At 37.0% G+C, this 20681-nt stretch overlaps 1 protein-coding gene across 2 annotated transcripts in view; it reads left to right on the plus strand.

The window, feature by feature from the left end:
• LOC307182241 (leucine-rich repeat-containing protein 7-like) overlaps window positions 1-20681 on the plus strand; it is a 395705-nt gene that overhangs the window by 312526 nt on the left and 62498 nt on the right. For both annotated transcript variants that reach the window (XM_079913466.1, XM_079913467.1), the window contains exon 8: window positions 10699-10762. In XM_079913466.1, coding sequence (XP_079769592.1) covers window positions 10699-10762 — 64 coding nt within the window. The remainder of the gene's footprint in view (window positions 1-10698; window positions 10763-20681) is intronic.

Raw genomic sequence — 20681 nt, forward strand, 5'->3', positions numbered from 1 at the left:
TATAATAAGTTTATGTTTCTTCAACATGAGGTATGCTGCTACTTGCATTTTTAAAGAATATCAATTCCTGGGCCTTCTTGTCTTTAGTACTTGTGTTGTAAGGAATGATTTACTTCAAAATGTATAATACAAGGCTTCCCTGGCGGTGCAGTGGTTGAGAGTCCGCCTGCCGATTCAGGGAACAGGGGTTCGTGCCCCGGTCCGGGAAGATCCCACATGTGGCGGAGCGGCTAGGCCCGTGAGCCATGGCCGCTGAGCCTGCACATCCAGAGCCTGTGCTCTGCAACAGGAGAGGCCACAACAGTGAGAGGCCGGCATACCGCAAAAAAAAAAAAAAAAAAAAAAAAATGTATAATACAAAGTTCATTTAAAGAAAGATTGTGAACAAGAGAACATGGTAGAATCAGTAGGTCCAAAGTATAAAATGTAAATGTCCATTTAACATAGGACATGGATTAAGTAGAAAGATAGTATATTCTTTCCCTAAGTTCCAATACGAGAGAAACATTGGACGGTAGCAACTGAGGGGAGTTTTCCTATCCTTGTGACATGAATAGCCACTAATTAGAGAGTGTTTGAGAACATTTGAAAGACAAGTTAAAAGATGGAATGAATAAGCCCATGCCAAAAATTTGCAGAATCTTGTGAGAGTCAGCAAACCCATGTTATTGCACTGGGAATTTATGGAGAAACAAAATTCTGCCAACTTTATGTGGCTTCAGAAGTAATTGTACACTTGACTAGATAAAACCTCTGAATCTGATAAAAAGCAAATCATAGACTGTATAATTTTATCAGAGTGACAGATGCACCAAGATATTGTGTTATTTCCCGTCATTGCTCCAATTGGAATCTTTTACCAGATTTGCAATTGGATAAATGCTATAAAGTAATAGCATGCTAGTAAGGACTTAATTTTCATAAATGCAACCAAAGGACAGTATTAAGAATAAATGTCCCTAGATTCCAGTAACATGTACCCTAAGAAATGAGAATTTCAAATAGTATATAAATATAGTTATCTAGTGGCAATTACCTCATAATAAATATTTCTAGTCCTTAATTTATCTATTGTATCAGGTTTTAAAAACTTAAATATTCTTAGGGACCAAGCTTATATCATAAACCCACGGAGCTATCTACATGTAAGATCTTAAGGACTGATGTAGACCAGGGGTTGGAAAACTATAGCTTATGGTCCAAATTTGGTGGCCCCTTTTTTATAAATAAAGCTTTATTGGAACACAGCCATGTCCATTGCACTACAATGGCAGAACTGGGTAGTTGAGACAGAGACCATATGGCCTATAGAGCATGAAACCCTTCTTGTCTAGCCTTTAATAGAAAAAGTTTCTTGACCCCTGGCATAGACTACAGTGAGCTCTAGAAAATATTCTTTTCAAAAAACATTAATATTTAAACAATGGCCAAGCCAAACAGTCCAGGCCAGGTTTAGATGATTGGCCACTGCTGTGAAAAGAGATCCTGTGCCAGCTCTGTCATTAACTTTCTGTGTGACGTTGAACAAGTCACCAAGTCTCCTCTAGTAAGAAGGGAGCACTTCTTTTTCCTGAGGTTGCTGTGCATAAGGCCAAATGGCAAAAATCAATATGGTCTTTTAAGGAGAATGTGAAAGTCAAACCAGGGAAGCATGTCCAAAACAGTCATAAATGCAAGAAGAGCCTGAAGTGAATATTGGGAGTTAAGATGCAGGGCCTGACAGGTCAGAGTTTCAAGAAGACAAAAGAGGATGATTCGATCAAATTTAAATCCTATATTCATTATAGGGAAACACACATGCCTGTGTTTTCGTGGACTAAGTATGTCCATGATTCCATGGACTGGGATGGACAAGAACTCAATTTCATCATCTGCAAAAAAGTATTTACAGTGTTCTCCTAGTCTAAGAAATGTCCTGTGGGAAAGAAAAGAAAAATGTTTTTGGTCACATAAACAGGAAATTGTCTAAACTAATTGAATCTGTTAAATAATCACAATGAACATTTGTATGTTTTATAAGAAGTCCTACTGATAAGAAATCTATTTAACATTTTTTAAGCAAGATTTGCCAAAATGTACTGACCATCTGAAATTTTTTTTAAATCATGCAACATTTATAAGTCCTTAGGAAAACTTCAAGAAACTCTGACCTCAATAATCTCTCAAAATATTTCCAACTCTGAAATTCTTCTGTAAGTATTTCAATACCTAACTCTTAAAGAACACCTACCATATGTCAATCACAATTTATGTGCTTTACCTGTATTAACTATTTTAATCATCAAAATAACCTTATGATGTAAGGATTCTTATTATCATTCCCATATTACAGATGAGAAAACTGAGGTGCAAAGATGTTCTTACTGGTTTAAAGTCAAACAGCTAAGTGAGTGGTAGAATCAGGATTTATACCCAGGTTGTCTGAATTCAGAGTCTATGCCCTAAACTACTCTCCATTTAGAGTTTTGTTGCTATATTTCAGATATCCAAACAAATGAAAAACTCACCTAAATATTTCACTTAGTATTTTTTATTATTTGGATTTTTTAAAACCTACTATTGAAAATGTCAGGAAGTCAACTTAACACAAGATGCAGATATCCTGGGACGGATGAATCTCAGCCTTATCTGCCTTTATCATCAAGCATAGTTTACAATAAGTAAGCTAATGTATATTCATTACAATATTCATTAAAACAGGCCTATCAGGATATCTCCTTGGCAACTGTTAATTAATTATAGCTGCCTCCTTGGCAACTGTTAGTTAACTGTAGATGTCTGATAAAATTGAGTGGTTTTTCTTTGTAAATATTCTAGAATTCAAACAGCTCACTGGTAAAGAGTTATTCATTCACGCACATATGAATATCTTCATTAAACAAACTGTTTGAGAAGCTATTTGTAAGATCAACAACTTACTTGCTCTCATGAAGCTTCAGTCTAGTAGGGGGAAAATAATTAGCAAGTAAACAAGTTTTAATTTTCAGGATTAAATATTAAAATATAAAATTAACCTAAAAAATTAAATTAAATATTTTCAGTGGTAAGTGTTAAGAAGAAAATGGAACAGGGCAATATATAACATGAAGATGGGAAAGAGATTTAATTTTGGGTAAAGGGGATATAAGGAGGAAAAATATGAGCTGAGTTGAAAAGGAGCCAGCTATGAGAAGATTTACGAGTTAGAACATTACAGGCAAGAGAAGCAGCAATGATAAATGTAACAATCATGGAAACTTTATACATTTCTACAATTTTTACATGTATAATATGAACATAGGTTGGTAAACATCATTTAATACAACCAATTTCATTAGAACTTGCTCATTCAGATAACTAGGTGAACTTTACAAATGAGTCTAAATAATCAGAAAGATATTTGGTTCAGACAGGAGATGATCAAATTGTAGGCATAACTGATAGAGAATGTGACCCAAACTGTAACAAGTCCTGATATTTTCTCCCTAACCTATGGCAGTGATCATGCCTTCAAGCCATTTGTAAGGGGAAGTCACACCAGTCAGATTCCTGTGTTGGGACATAGAGGTAGGCCCCAGGCCCATGTGTTTACTGTAAGGACAAAGGAGTACAGTCAAATGAGTACGTAATCAAGTAGACTGCTTGAAGTGCATAAGAACAGGCCACGTGGGACCCCACCTAGTAGAGTAAGGAGGTAAACAAATGGATATAAGAGGCTCACCCTCCAAGGAATCAGCAAGGAGAGGAGATAAAAGCCTGGAATATTCCTCTAGCACAGTGGATCTCAACTAGAAGTAATTTTGCCCCCCTAACCTCTACCCTGGGAACATTTGACAATGTCTGGAGACATCTGAAAACTGCAGAGATTACTACTGATATTAGGTAGGTAGAGGCCTTGGATGCTGCTAAACATCCTACAATGCACAAGATAGCTGCATCCCAGATATCCCCTTATCCAGCCATGAGGATAGAATGACAGGGATTCGTGCAATGGGAATTTTTAGAATTTCTTCACTTTGGACGAAAATCTCTTACATTCTTTAAGGATACATGTTAGTATTGTGGACTTAAGCTATAATCACAGAAAAACCTCAGCTTCAGATGTACTCTTTTAGCATTTTCATTCTTTCTTTTCACATATATGACTCATATAGCAACGTTCTCCAAAACCCAGCTCAAACTTCACCTTTTCATAAAGTTTTCCATAATTACCAAACTGTCAAATGTTCCTTCTTCTGAGCTCCTATGGCAATCTATACATACTTTTATCCTAGCATTTATCACCCTGTGAAGTAATTATTCATTGAAAGGTCATTCCCATTTTAAAAATAGGTCTTTCTGGGTAGAGACTATGTAAGATGTGCTAAACATCCTACAGTGCACAAAGTAGTCCCCTATATCAAAGAATTAACTGGCCCAAAATGTCAATAGTGCCAAGGTTGAGAAACCCTGCATCCCAGAAATCTTTGTAACTTCAATGTCCACGTGGCACCTGCCATAAGGAAGCACAAAGTGAATGAATAAATGCTCACAAACACTACTAACATAAAAATACCATGAGTTCTATTTTATTTTTCTGACAAAGCCTTACTTGTTTGTGTCCTAATTAAATTAAAAACCTATTACATATTTCATCTGAAAGGAACTTTTTTTGGACAATTTGACAATGATTATAGTTTAGTAACTAGCACACGAACAAGAAAAGCAACAGGCTGCATTATAGACTGTCTAAAATCTTGTGGGTAAAGACAGTCATTTTGAAAGGTGTAAAATGTAAGAAATAATATAGAATGACATTTTCAAAAAGCAGAAATAAGAGTGTAAAATTTTAAAGATATGTAAGAAATCATATTGGAAAGTAACTTTAAAAATGGAAGTAAGGACGCGGGTTCGTGTCCTGGTACGGGAATATTCCGCGTGCCGCGGAGCGGCTGGGCCATGGCCGTTGGGAGTGCGCATCCGGAGCCTGTGCTCCGCAGCGGAAGAGGACACAACAGTGAGAGGTCCGCGTACCGCAAAAAAATAAATAATAAAAAAAAAAAAAAAAAAATGGAAGTAAGAATGTAATGATAGAATGAAACTTTGGTGATAGTAATTAATGGAAACTAAGATCAAGAAAATAAAATAAGATAAAATTAAAATAGAAGAAAAGATATTTTAAACAACAGACTGGGCTTCCCTGGTGGCGCAGTGGTTGAGAGTCCCCCTGCTGATGCAGGGGACACGGATTCGTGCCCCAGTTCGGGAAGATCCCACATGCCACGGAGTGGCTGGGCCCGTGAGCCATGGCCACTGAGCCTGCGTGTCCAGAGCCTGTGCTGGGCGACAGGAGAGGCCACAACAGTGAGAGGCCCCAACAGTGAGAGGCCCACATACCGCAAAAAAATTTAAAAAAATAAAATAAAATTTTAAAAAACAGAACTTAAATAAGCTTCAGGAAATAGTTTAGAGAACCTCATGGGAAAGCCTTTTGTCATTGTTGTTCCGGAGCAAACAAAAGGAAAATTGTTGCTCATTCAAAAGAATGGCAAAGGAATCGTAGGAAGCTATGTTATAAACTTAAAATATAGTTTTGTGTATGAATTTATGAGTCAAATATTTCAAAAGCAATAGCCTAAAACTAGGATGGGAAAAGAAAAGGTCTTAGAGGTGGCAGAGAGGCTACCTATCCCCATACAAAAGGAATCAAGCAAACTACACTAATAGAAACATAAGACATAATAGATACATTTATACATTGTCTTGGTCAGCCCACGTCTAAAGAACAGTGTTTAATTCTGAGTGCCAGTTGGCCTTCAGAGATAGAAATGTTTCAGATTCTGTGGTCCATATGGTCTGTCTCACTACTCAATTCTGCCATTGCAGTGCAAAAGAGCCATAGATTATATGTTAACAAATGGGCATGACTATGTTCCAGTAAAGCTTTATCTATAAAAATAAAAGTGCCAGGTTTGTATCTCATCCTGTTTGGAAGAGAAGCTTTGATAAAGATGATCAGGGTGTTTAGGTTTCTGGAAACCCCATCATGTAAGAAATGATTTAAAAGATCACCAATATTTAACCTAGAAAAAAGAGATAAGTCCCAGAACTAATAAAATTTACTTTAGGACACTCAAGTACAAGACATCACTCATGTCTTCATTTAATAAAAATAATTGTGTCTTTCTCTTTAACCACCATGGCTAGAAAAAATGTATATTCTCAGGTTTATGTGATACACATCTTGGAGATCAGTGAGAACTACAGAGTTCCTAGAGTTCAGGAAGTTGTGGAAAGGCTTCTGGTCTTCAGCTCATGATGGTTCTCACTAGAATACTTTTTGCCTAAGGCTACATGGTCAAGTCAAATGCAGGTGGCTTTACTACTCCTGTGGTCATTTTTCATTCATTGCCATGCTTGGTCACTTGGTCCTTCACCTTGGTTCCCAAAGTTTTGGTGCTCATTGTTTGTTGGACGACAATGTGGTCTAGAAACAAAGCTTGAGAGAATCTGCCACTCCTCAGTATTCCCAGGCTCAGAAGAAAATCTAATTCTCTCTTCATGGAGCACAGCCACTACTGCCCCTTCCACTAGAAGCACCTATTCAGTGGTATAGGTTTGGCAAGAGGTGAGTCAGATGTTCTTACAATGCTGGCCAATGTTTCACAACCATCTTTGGACTGCTAGTGATCCCACACAGACCCTTCTGGGCATCTTGAAGTGTAAAGGAGACATATATATATATATATATATATATGAAAAAACTAACAATTCAAGAAAGTTAGTGACCAATGCCAAATAAATCATGGAAAAGAAAGCAGATAGTATGTGGGTTTAAAAGGAGAGATAACTTTGTGGTGGAGTAGACAAGAAACATCACTTATTTATTTTTCAAATATTTATTTCTAGTCAAGACCTTTTACCTGAGCTCCAGTCTTACACAGGCGCACATGTGCACGTGTGTGACCATGCGTGCACACACACAATTTTCTCCTAACATAGGACTCACACATTCACCTCAAATTCTCTATAGTATTTAAAAAAGTATTCACTACATCCAGCTCTCTCCACCTTAGACTTATTCCTTTGCAACATTCCCACAGTGCTACTCAATCCAGAAACTAGCTTCAATTCCTTCCTCTTCTTTACCTTCCACATCCAACCAACTATCATCATTACCAAGTATGTCTTTACCAGTGCATCCCTCATAGTTCCCGCCATATCATCCATACTGCCATTGTCCTATTTCTGGCCACAATTATATCCCACATAGATTTCAGGACAGTCTTTTATTTGACCTTTTTGCTAGCACATCTTCTCCACATTTCCCACACCACTCCAAGCTGCCAAAGTGATCTTTCTAAAATAAAAATTTGATATATCTTCCCTATCTAAATCTTAAAGCTTCCATTGCCTTCAAGCTAAAACTCAAACTTCTTTGTTTAACATGGATGATCTCATGATCTGGCCCTTGTCTACATATTATTTCTTATTTCTTACTATGTTTCTTATTTACCATTCTTACTAACCTGCAGTTTCTTAAATGGGCTTTGATCTCTTTCAATGCCCCCCTTTGATGTCTCTTCCAAAAAACATCCATCTCTTCTGATTCTGTAGCCTGATCAACTGCTACAAAGTGAAGGGTCAGTAGAGTCTCTTCTTTTTTTTTTTTTGTGGTACGCGGGCCTCTCACTGTTGTGGCCTCTCCCGTTGCAGAGCACAGGCTCCGGACGTGCAGGCTCAGTGGCCATGGCTCACGGGCCCAGCCGCTCCGCGGCATGCGGGATCTTCCTGGACTGGGGCACGAACCCTCGTCCCCTGCATCGGCAGGCAGACTCTCAACCACTGCGCCACCAGTGAAGCCCGAGTCTCCTATTTTTTACTCCCACTCCCCAACGCTGAAAAAGCACTTCTTTAGAATCCTACACATATATTTTCTATGGCATTTAGTCTATTGGGTAAACATGGCCCATTGTCTTAACCATTTTCTTTCAAGATTATGAGCTACCTGGTAATAGGAAAAACACCTTTCATCCTGATAACCTTAAAAGTTGAGAGATAGTAGGAAATCAATATGTTTATGTTATTGAATAAAGAGTATTGAAGATGTATGGATAAAGGCATATTGAACGGGAGAAAAAGAGCATTAGCAAAAGCTTAAAACAGAAAACTGATCTTCTCAAAGTCATCACTAATCTACGTGTTGTTCAATCAAGTGGTCATTTCTCAGGTATATCATCAAGTTTTCTAACAATTTGTTATTTCTTCCAACTTGAAACGCCATCGTTACTTGACTTCCAGTTCTTCACACTCTTCTGGCTTTTCTCTTGTGATCCTAATAGCTTCTCTGTCTTCTTTCCTGGCTCATCCTCATGTCTTCTTAGACCTATTATCTTCTCATCTACACTCATTCCTTTGGTGATCTCACATGCTCAAGGCTTGATACCGTCTGTATGCTGACCATGCTCTAATGATCTATTTTGCCTGGACTTCTTCCCTGAACTCCAGACTTGTGTATATAACTTCCTGCTTGACATCTCTAGTTGGCTTTACAATAGAAATTTCTAATTTAGCATTTCTTTTTTTTTCAACCTTATGAGGTGAGGTATAACTGATAAATAAAATTGTAGGATATTTAAAGTACATTGTGATGATTTAATGGAAGTATACATTATGAAAGGATTCTTCTCATCTAATTAATTAACCCATCCATCACTTCACATATTTATCTTTTGAGGAGGAAATTTGAGGGGGGATGGACAGGGGTGAGAACATTTAAAACCAAGCTTTTGATGAACCCAAAACCCTGCTCACCCTGTCTTCTCCATCAGTCAATTACACTTCATCCTTCTAGTTGTTCAGACCAAAACACACTTTTAATCACATTTGACTCTACTTTCTCTTACTCCCCACAATCATTTCATCAACAAAACATTTGAATCTAATGTTAAGTATGTCCAGAATCCAGCCACTTCTCACCCCGTCCGCTGCCACCAACCTGACCAAACCACTGTCACCTCTCATTTGGCATTTTCCATTAACTGCCTGTTTGATCTCCCAGCTTCCACCTTCGTCCTCCTCGGTCTGTCTACAAGCCTGAAATCATAGGTATCCTTTTAAAACAAGTCACTTCAATATACCTTTGATCAAAGCCTTTCAGTGACCCTCCATTTTACTCAAAATCAAAGCCAAAGTCTTGGGTTATAAGACCCCATGTTTTCTAACTCCCCATTATCATGTCTTTACTTCTCCTGTCCCTCAGTCTACTTCAGCCACACTGGTTACCTAGGATGTCTTCAAGCAAGCAACGTGTCCCTGCTTCAGAGTCTAGGCACTAGGGTGCTCCTTCATTTCCTTTAAGCATTGGCTCATATTTCTTCTCAGTGAGACCTGATTACCCTATTAAAAATTGCAGTCATGTTATATGAATTCTTCCTATCTTCCTCCTCTTCTTAAGTGTTCTTCATAGCACTTATAACCTTCTAGTATATTATTTTATTTTACTTAATTGTTTTATTTATTGTCATTATCATCTCCACTGAAATGTAAAGTACTTTTGAGGAGGAATTTTTGTTTCTTTTCATCCAGTGCTATTCCCCAGACCCCAGAAGATTGTCTAACTCATAATAATCTTTCAGTAACAGTTGCTGAGTGAAGAAAGAGTACACACATTTTTTTGCATTTATGAGTGCCTGCCAGAGTCTGAATTACAGTAGTATTTCATTTGCTACTCATAAAAGCCCTATAAGATAATTACTACATGAATTTTAAAGATGAAGGAATGAAAATTTTTTGAGATTTGAGTCAACAATGCCTCCAGAATTTCTGTATAGTCAAAAGTTGGAGACAGCATTCTGGTTAGTAGGGAGATAAAAAACTTGAAAATCAGAAAAATGCTCTCTTCTCTTATGTTGTATGTTATACTTGAGAATGGTTTGGTAAATGCTGATTACACATGGCATGTGCTAAGATACGTCTAATCTTTGGCACCAACTCTTGCCCGAGGTTTAAGGTTGTTAAAAGCTGCAGCATCATTCAAGCCAATATGTTTAGGAGACAATGAGTACAAAGGTTGGGGGTAGGGGATTAAGAGGTACAAACTACTATGTATAAAATAAATGAGCTACAAGGATATAAAGTACAGCACAAGGAATATAGCCAATATTTTATAATAATTATAAATGGAATATAACCTTTAAAAATTGTGAATCACTATGTTGTACATCTGAAGCTTACATAATATTATAAATCAACTATATCTCAATAAAAGAAGATAAAAAAGTTTTTCTATAACAGAATTTCATTTAAGGAAGTGAAAAATGACAAGATTAATGATGAATTTGTGGCCATATTGTGAAATTTTAGAACGCTTTACTAAGAATTGGGTTTATCCGTTGGTTTCCAAAACCTGTGGGGATTCTTAAAAATATGGATTTTGGAGCCCCAATTGGTACCTCCTATTGGTATAGATTTTTAACAAGCTTCCCAGATTTTCATTAAGCATCCAGGCCAGAACTCCATCCATAGACTGGCATTTGGAAACATGGTAAGCTACTAAAGGTTTTCAGGCAGCAGTTTGCATATGTTACTGTATATTTGCAACTTACTTCTCCTTAAAAAATACCCCCGTATCTGTGCACTATACACCCAGGTAAATCTGATAGGGAGGTGGGTGGAATGTCTTTTGGAGCAATGTGTCATGCACTGCCTCACAATAATATTTTTCTCCATCTGTTATAGGTCAATGCACAAACTGGCCCAGTTGGAAAGACTTGACCTAGGCAATAATGAATTCAGTGAGCTGGTAAGCAAATGCATTTTCTAAATTTGATAAATATATCCCAGGGGATTATTTCTTTTGCTCTGTCTTGATAACCCCAGGCATTAAATCATCAGGTGCACATTTACATTTGCTAAATGAAATAAAATCTGGAATTAAAGTGATTGTTTATCTGTATAGTAAGCTACAGGGAATTGAATAATATTAGGATTAACTTTAAAAGCGGGGGTACGGATAGGCAGATGCAAAGTGTCAGTTTTGAGCACCACCTATATAGCAGGCACCATGTTCAGAGTGTTATATATGTTGCCTTATTTAATCCTGATTTGCCATGTTGCCATGCAACATGGAAACAAGCTCAAGGTGGTCACTGACTTACATAGCTTTTATGTGGTTGAACAGGAATTAAACCAAGACTTGATTAACTCAAAGTCCATACCTTGAAGACTTCTGCTTTGGCTGCTTAATGGGCATAGCATGAGAGGAGTGGTCAATGGCCTTTTATTTCCAATTGTACTGAAAGTGTCTTTCTCGTGAACATATGTTATGACCTCACTGCCAGCAAAATTGACAGAATTTTGACTACTCCTTTTAGGCTTAAGTTTTCTTTAAATGTTCCTGAAAACCAAAATCTCAAATGCAAATTAGAAAGAAAATACTCTTTTACCAGCAGACGCAGCCTGTTTTACTCAGAGGTCTTCCACTTGAACATCTTCAAATTTCAAAAATCAATTCACCTAAATTGTATTTTAACTATTTTTAAATTGAAACATTTAAGAGTGTAATCAGCTTTTCTTTTGCAGCTATGTTACTAGCTACATGACCTTGTGAAAATGACTTAACCTCTCTAACCCTCATTTTCCTTTTCTATAAAATGGAGATTATAATGGTTCCTCCCATCCAAGGTTTGTAGGAGAATTAAGTTAAAAAATGTACAGGGCCTGGAAAAGTGATTCCCAGTAAATGCCAATGTATAGGGGTGATAGGGTATAATTCACACTACAACTTGAATGTGCAAAAAAATTAACTTGTTTTACTTTGACCGTAACTAATTTGATCATTGTCCCAGCCTCTATCAGCTCTTTATTGAGGGTAAAAACTGACTTCTATTTTTCTATGATTAGAAGTTAAACCTAATTTTAGAAGTTACATGGTCCCTTTAGGTTGTGTTCATCTTCCCTGCATAGAAATTCTCTGTAACCTCTTGCCTTCCCCTGCTTGTCTCCTTAACATGGAATCTGAGTGAGTGCGAAGGAAGGTACATATCTTTCTGACATGAGGAAAAGAGACCCCCTGTCCTCAGGCTGGATTTCAGAAGTGCTGGCCTCTGGGCTGATGTTTGCAGCTGATACTGCCTCCTGTGTTAAATCTGCAATTCTGAACCTGACAGTTGGTTCTTTGGGCTCAGGCAATACCCCCTGGGAGCATTAGTCGTCTTCCTCTTGCTGGCAGTGCCATCACCCAGTTATCATTGCATATACATGCATAAGTCTCTGTCCTGTCTTCCCTCCAGCACCATGCTTGGAAGTTCATCCCCGATTTCTGTTGTGAAGGAACCTCACCAGCCATAACCTTAATAGTGACCCCATAGCAAGTCTACAGGCTCTGAGAGTCCAAATGATATGCAAACTGAAAGAGGTCCACTAAAAACAAACTTCAGAGCTTCCTTCTGCCTGCTGCATCACACCGCCAAGCTTGCTCTGCTTTGGATACACCCAACTGTGTTATAGGGCAGCTGGCAAGGTGGCCTCAACACAGTAGAGCAAAATGACCCAGTACATAGTTTAATGCACCTCTGGCATTTTTAAAGGAGATATTTATTAGTGCAGGTAGAGAGAGACGTAAAGGTGGTGAATAACAGTGGCAAAACTATTGGTAGTTTTTTAAATTAGTTGTTAAGAAGTTAGGATCTACCCATGATTCCATGAAGACATGTAGCTTGGCCTAGTAGTTGAAAGAACATGGACAATGGATTCAGACGACTGAGGTTTAACTTTCAACTCCATCACTGGTTAGCTGGGTACCTTTGGGTCTATAGCTCACTCCCTATCCTCAGCTTCCTCTTCAATAAAATAAGGGTATCAAACCCATATATCTCACAGACTTTTTGAAAGAATTTCATGCAAGAGAATCTATAATAAACAATGCATGTTCAAATGAATTTCAGTTCTGTCAGGTATATAATTTTGCAAGCCTTTTGTATGGATACTTTGTGAATCAATATTTTACTATAAATATTTGCATTGACAAAGTTGAATAGGGCATGTTTATTTTTTGAAAATAAGCTTACTAAAGGTAAATTTTAAATATACATATTTTGACTTATGCTTCTGATGTCTAAGAAATCATCATCTGAGTAAAAACATTTTTTACTTTTGAACTCCCAATATTTTATGCCTGTCACAAAGTTAAGTCTCTTAATTTTTTTTTGCATTTCTACTGGGGTGCTTTATTTGATAATAGTTATTTGACGGGGTTGGGGGGAGTATATTTCTGGAACTTCACATTTCTAATGTTATTTACTTTTAATCAAATATTTGAATTTTATTCATCATATGTGTGGGACTAGCTGTTATTTCTCTGACAGTAACAATTTTTAATGTGAAAATAAGAGAATTTGCTCTGATAAGAGGCTTCTAGAAACAAGAGCATATGGAGGAAAGGGAATTAAATTCCAATCTGTAGCTAGATATTGACACCTAGGAGATTACTGTTAGATGATTCATTTTGTGTGTCATGGTAAAGAGACAGATGTGAAGAGATGGCAGTAAGTAAAAAAAAAAAAAAATGAGAATGAGAATGAGAAAACCTAATGAAGAAAACAGAAGTCTGCTTGCTAGAGAAGCAAGGTACATATCCCAAATAAGGTCTGAAGTAGAAATATCTACTTATGGATGCTACTTATGGTAACAATAAAAAATTGTAAACAAAAGAAATTATCTTATGTTTCTACAGGAATAACCACTAGAAGATACTAGACAAAGTTCTGGGAACATAATAGATTCTTAAAACTTTTTTTATGTGTGTTTCTTTCATGGCTTTTTTATCAATATAAAATTAATAAGTGTTCATTTAAAATTATTAGAAAGTTAAAAGAAGCATAAAGACGATAGTAAAAGTAATCTGTGACCTCATCCCCATATATAATCATTATTAATATTTTTGGTATATTCTTTCTTCCTTCCCTCATTTTCTTTTAATGAGGTCAAATGAGCATTATTTGGAGCCTGGTCAGAGATGGGACACTAGTAGGTTGATGTGTGGAGTTGGATAGCATCAATCCTTAAAAATCCTCTGTACACTCTATGTAGTACATTCTTCGCACTGTTATAATAATTAGTAAGATCCCAATGTCATGGAATGGTCAGGGACCCTAAAACAGATTCAGTGATTATCATGGGGCCCAAAAGCTGTATGGTAGGATTATATTTCAGGTATAGATATATTTATCCAATGAACTAAGAATTGCTATTTGTCCTGAACTGGTGCAGGAAATAATGGAGCCCCAAAGCAAATCACCATGAGCCAGAATACTGGAAAATGGAGCAGATTGAGTAGCAGAGCCCCGAGGAGACAGGATGGATCCAGTAATAGTATGAGGTCATGGTTAACCATCCCCCAAAACTAGCTCTAGCTTCCAAGCTCCTTTACTTCCTTTCTTCATTCCCCCTTCCCTCAAAAGGAGAGGAACTGTGGCATACAGGAAAATGTCACTTAAAGCCCCCAAAAACTCTGCTATGGGAACATTCATCAAAAGAGTCAGTCATAAGAAGCAAAATAAGAAAGCTTTAAGGCAAGCCAGAAAGAGAAAATTGCTCAGCTCAGAGGAGGCTAAAAGCAGACTGGGAAATGCTCTGTGTATGCCTTAGAGTCCATGGTCGTGATATAACGATGATCATGACCTTCTATATAAACTATATTCAGTTCCATCCTGTCAGGGATATTTTTTACATCTGTGCTCATGCATGAGGTTGGTATACATTATTCTTGTGTACTTTATCCATGGGTTCCTGTTTTTCATCAGTTTTGAAAAATTAACAGTCCTTATCTCCTCAAATGTTGCCTTTTAACTGTATCTTCTGTCTCTCCTGCTGGAATTTGGATTAAATATGAATATGAGTGATTTTGAAATAAGTGATTTTGAAATACCATCTTATTAATATTTTGTAAGTTTTTTCTGGAAAAGTAATCAGATAAAGGGTAATTTTTAAATATCTATTTCATGTCCTTAAAGAAAGTCTTCCTGCCTCTGCACCTAAAATTAGCCAGGATTCATTCTCCAGAGTTTGAGGCATCATGATGAGATCATTTTAAGAGTATTTTCAACTCTTTGAGCTATTTAATGTGTCCAGTTACTGACAGAGATATTTCTAAACTACAGACCATTCAAATTCTGGATTAAAGAACAAAACATGGATTTTAAAAAACAAAACACCTAAATGACAGCAACAAAAATATTTAAAGAGTAAAAAATATATATTTTTCTGTGATAAAAAAACATTTTTTAAACACATGTAAAGATGGATTGAATTTAAAAGTTCAGAGAATTCATCAGGAAATGAGTAGCATCATTTTTGTTTTGTTTTGTTTTGTTTTTATTTTTGGCTGCGTTGGATCTTTGTTGCTGTGAGCTAATTTTCTCGAGTTGCGGCAAGCGAGGGCTACTCTTCCTTGTGGTGCACAGGCTTCTCATTGCGGTGGCTTCTCGTTGCAGAGCACGGGCTCTAGGCACGCGGGCTTCAGTAGTTGCAGCACGTGGGCTCAGTAGTTGTGGTATGCGGGCTCTAGAGCACAGGTTCAGTAATTGTGGCACATGGGCTTAGTTGCTCCACAGCATGTGGGATATTCCCAGACCAGGGATCGAACCCAAGTCCCCTGCACTGGAAGGCTGATTTTTAACCACTGGTCCACCAGGGTAGTCCCAGTAACATCGTTTTAACTCTCTAATATTTGAAACAGTATGTCAAGCCATCTTTATAAAAAGATTTCATAAATTCAGCTATCCATGGACTGTATTAGAGGATTTATATTCTATAAAGCTTTTTTATAGAAAAGCTTAAAAAATAGTCTGCACTCTACAAGTCACTATTTTAAATGCTTAATAAGGCTGCAGATCACACTAAGCAAGAATTTCTAATCTCAATATTCAAACTGAATTTGTTTCTGTTGACTTTTTTCACTTTATTTCATAGAATCAAACAAAAATTTCAAATGGATAAATCAAGTAAAGAATGGAGTCACTCTGAGCAAAATAACGGAGAAGAAATGCCAGTCGTTGTATAGACTATCTGTTTGGTTTTATAAATAATATGAATGTGTTTTCATAGAAATTTGAAACAGCTGAGTGCTGTTTTAACTTGTAATTTAAATTGATTAGAATTAAATTAAACTTTACCAGTAGCGTAAGAGCCAATGATTTCAACTCCCTAGTTTGCCCAAGGTGTGCTCATCCTTAATTACCTAGGATGCATGTATACCTGGGGCAAGCGTTATATTTACATATCTGGTAATTTCCTTTATAGATAATTACAATGTAGGTTTGCCACACTTGCTAATAAAATTTTGTTAATTATTCTTCAAGTAAAGCTTATAAGAAAACCAGAGTAATAAAAATACAATTTGTCATCTTATAACAGGCCATTCCATTTTCAGGGAAGATATTTAAAGCATCCTAATTAGTAACGCTTCCATTTCCTGCATTTGTAAAACTACTGAGGCCATAGAGTGTGTGCGTGTATACACATATAGAATTTATATAGATCACAGACATTGCCAGAGGTTATCGATATATCAAGAGAAACTTGAGAAATGAAACTAATTTTTAAAATGATTGGAGACACATCAGTTTCTGTATCAGCCAAGGTCCAGGCAGGGGGTAGAAACTATATCAAGTATGTAACAAAGAAAGTTTAATATAAGGAATGGACAATCATGTACTAGAAAACTGGAAAGACAGAAAGGGGACTCTGAAGGACCACAGATGTAATAACTCTAGGAAGCAGCTACCACCTCTAGCTTAGGGGACAAATGGAAGATGGTAATATAAGGAATTATGAAAACTTGAAGCTGCCACTCAGACCTCTAAATAGGGGCACCAGTCAGCTGATGTCTTCAAGGATCTAATAAGGCTAGTTCTAATTGTGTGGAAAAAATACAAGCTGAAAACAACTGCTGTTGCTGGAGTTTAGTGTCACTGCAAGGAGCAGTGCTGCTGTTGAGATACTAAATTCCCAGGAAGTAAGTAGAATGAGCAAGTCCCTTCTGCCTTCTCTAACCTTCCAGCCCTCTCCAGTACACCCAGTCATCAGGGCCTGATGCAGAGTCACATATCAAAAAAGAAAAGTAGGGCTTCCCTGGTGGCGCAGTGGTTGAGAGTCCACCTGCCAATGCAGGGGACACGGGTTCGTGCCCCTATCCAGGAAGATCCCACATGCCGCGGAGCGGCTGGGCCCCGCAACAGGAGAGGCCACAACAGTGAGAGGCCCGCGTACCGAAAAAAAAAAAAAAAAAAAAAAATGTAGTTAACCTCAGAATTACGAAGTAGAATATTAGAAAAGTGGGCCACAGCTAAAAGACAATAGCTTAAACATTTAAAATAAAACAACTGTTTTTTTTTGCCAACTCAATTTTGGCATCATTTTCTCCAGAAAGTTTTCCCAGCCTCTAGCAGAGTACCAACTCCCAACTGGCTCGTGATAATTGTTTCTAATGAATGAATGAATCATTTGACTTTAAAAGTGAACAGTTAAATCAATTATCTTCATCAGAATCGTGCCTACATAAATTGAAAATTTTTGATTCAAACTAAGCAATAATAGAGGTGGAGGAAATGCTTTAGTTTATATGAAAAACAATCATTCCATAATAAGCTATCCTTTTAGGAATCAATTTCAATTCACTTTAAAACATACTTCTAAATGAGTTTCTCCTTGAAACTTTAAAGTACAAAATTGAGAACTGTGACCAATAAATAAAACTGTATTTCCACCAACTCTGGAATTTGAAAGGAATCCTTGATGAATCATTCAATTAAAAGGTGTTTTATGTCTGAAAATAATTATGGAGTTTTTTTAGATAGGAGGATCAAACTGGGGTTTCCACTTTTATAGGTGCAACATCTGTTGACCGAGGGCTTTAAAAAGCAATTTCCAATGTTGCACATACAAAAAAATAAATAAATAAAATAAAACCTCATTTCTTTGCTTTTAAACTTTCCTTTTCCTAGCAATAAAATAAGTTATCTTGGCCTCTGTTTTCAAAGGAAGCAGTTTTTCTCTCATTGCCATTTCTTATTATTGCAATAAGACTGGGTACTATAAATGAAATTAATTAGCTCTGTTTCCCTTTCCATAAATAGATTTTTCTAAGAATGGCATATATCTCAATGTAGTCAAGTGCCTTGGTGATTCTGTCAATAGTGTCAACAAGAGAAGTTAAAAGAAATGCTCTCTGATTGAACCAGGGAAAATTATGTGAAATAAGAGTACAAATTTATAACCAACACTTTACAAGGAAAATAAGTGTATTATGCAATCATGGAGTAAACCCAAGAATATTCTTGAGTTGTGAATAGGGATTGTGAATCATCCAAAAACTAACAAAAACTGTATTTAAAGTAATCAAATTCAAAATGACATCTTCCTCATTGAAATGCTGAAATGTATACTATCTGGATATATTATCTGAAATTGAATCAATAAAAAATTTATTTGATTTCAGGTTTCCCAACAAACCAAACCCAGAAGACAATGAAAATGCTAAGGAGAAATATAAAGAAAGGGGGATGGAGAGAAAGAGAGAGAGACAGTGTGTGTGTGTGTGGGGGGGGGGTGTATATGCATGTATGGAGAGTGTAATTGTTAGGGTGGCCAGGGAAGCTTTACTCAGCAGGTGACATTTTAGCAAAAACCTAAAGAAGGCGAGGGAGCAAATCATGCTAATATCTGGGTGGAAGATCGTTCTAAACAGAGGGAACAGGCAGTATAAGCACCTGACATGAAAGCAAGCCTGACTTGTGGACAGCAAGAAGACTAGAAGGTCTGGAGGAGGGTAAGTGAGAAGAGTAGGTGATAAGTTAATTTGGGGAGTTTGGAGGTAGTTGCACAGGGAGAGGTAGAATCCTGTAAGACATTTCAAGGATTTTGGCTTTCACTCTGAGTAAAGTGGAAGCCCTCTGGAAGGTTTTGAACAGGTAGAACCCATGGTCTGACTTACATTGTTATGTTACATTACACTACATTTGGTTGTAGTATGTTACCTTAATTACACTGCATTACATGGCATTACCAGGATCAGTTTGAATACTGTGCTGAGGATGAATGGAAAGTGGGTCAAAGTGGAGTCAAAGAGACCAGTTAGGAAGTTATTGCAATAATATAGGCAAGAAATGGTAGTGTCCGGGGATGGGGTAGTAGCAGTGGAGGTGGTAAGGACTGATTTCTGGGTAAATATTAAAGATATAGCCAGAAGTAGGATCTGAACTTGTAAATTAGGGACACCTTCTTTCAAAATATAATACAAAATTAGGAATACGTAATTAAGTACAAAAGTGAATGTTTACTTAAGATGAAAAAAAGAAACTATGAATTTTAAATTACAAATTAAAATTAATAGAATACAATTTGAAAAGCTGACAAATGTTGTAAACATCATTAAATCCAGAAAAATAACATAATAGCACACATCTGTGATACTCTTTTTTCCCCCTACATATTGGCCTCATGCTCTTTGACAGTGTGTTCATATGACAAATATTTTGTAATATCATTTTCTATGGCGATAATAGAAAAATAATCCAGGCTTTCCTCTACCATGGTTTTTATTCCTGATAATTTGGAAACATCTGTTTCATCTTTACAATTTTTCATTGATACAGCTTGTAAAATTCTAGGATTGTCAAATTTGGGAAAACCTCTGACTCCCTACATTTCAAGCCTTGTTTCTCTTCCTCCACCTACACACTGAGAACCAAAGGACATATTCATGTCCCAATACTTTCCTTGGCCCTGTACCTTCATGTCATGAGGGTCAGGGGAAGTGACACAATGAACAAAGTATTTCTGGAAGCCATTTCTACTCTAGATGGCTAACAATAGGTTAACTACGTGGAGACATGATTGCAAACCATATAAATATATTCCATTAAATCTATACTAAAGGTATTCCCATGTAACTCCCTTTTATCTGTCTCCCCAAAATACCTGTGGCCATTCCATCACCACATGACATGAGAGAAATTGCAACATAGTGGAAGTCAGGGTAGAAATTATAGTTAAAAATCTTAATTTTACCTAGCATTTCAGGCCTAGGCACATACCTGTACTCCTTTCTTATTGCTGATCTGTAGCAAATGACCACAGACTTAGTGGCTTAAAACAATACAGATTTATCATCTCACAGTCCTGGAAGTCAGAAGTCCTAAAATCAAAGTGTCATCAGGGCTTTAATCCTTCTAGAGACTTCATGAGAGAATCTGTTCCTTACGTTTTCCAGCTCCTAGAGGCTACCTCATTCCTTGGCTAGTGACCCCTTTCTCACATTACTTCAATCTCTGTGTCTGTCATTATGTCTCCTACTTTGATTTTATTTCTATCATTGCAACTCTTTCTCTGTCTTCTCCAACTCCCCTGTCTCCCTCATGTAAGTACCTTTGTGATTACTTTGAGACCACTGACATAATCCAGGATAATCTCTCTTTCTCAATATCTTTAAATTAATCATATCTGCAGATTCTCTTTTATCCTGTAAGGTAGAATATTCACAGGTTCAGGGATCAGGACATGGACATCTTTGAAAGCCCATTGTTTAGCCTACCAGTAAGGTCCCTGTCCCCAAAGATTCATGTATAACCACTTGAAAATGCATCCACCCCAACTCAAGTTCTCCAAAATTCTCACTCATTACAAAATCAACTCATGTATAAAAGTCTCATCTAAATCTCGTC

Source organism: Stenella coeruleoalba (genome assembly GCF_951394435.1).
Source record: "Stenella coeruleoalba genome assembly, chromosome: 1".
NCBI lineage: Eukaryota > Metazoa > Chordata > Mammalia > Artiodactyla > Delphinidae > Stenella > Stenella coeruleoalba.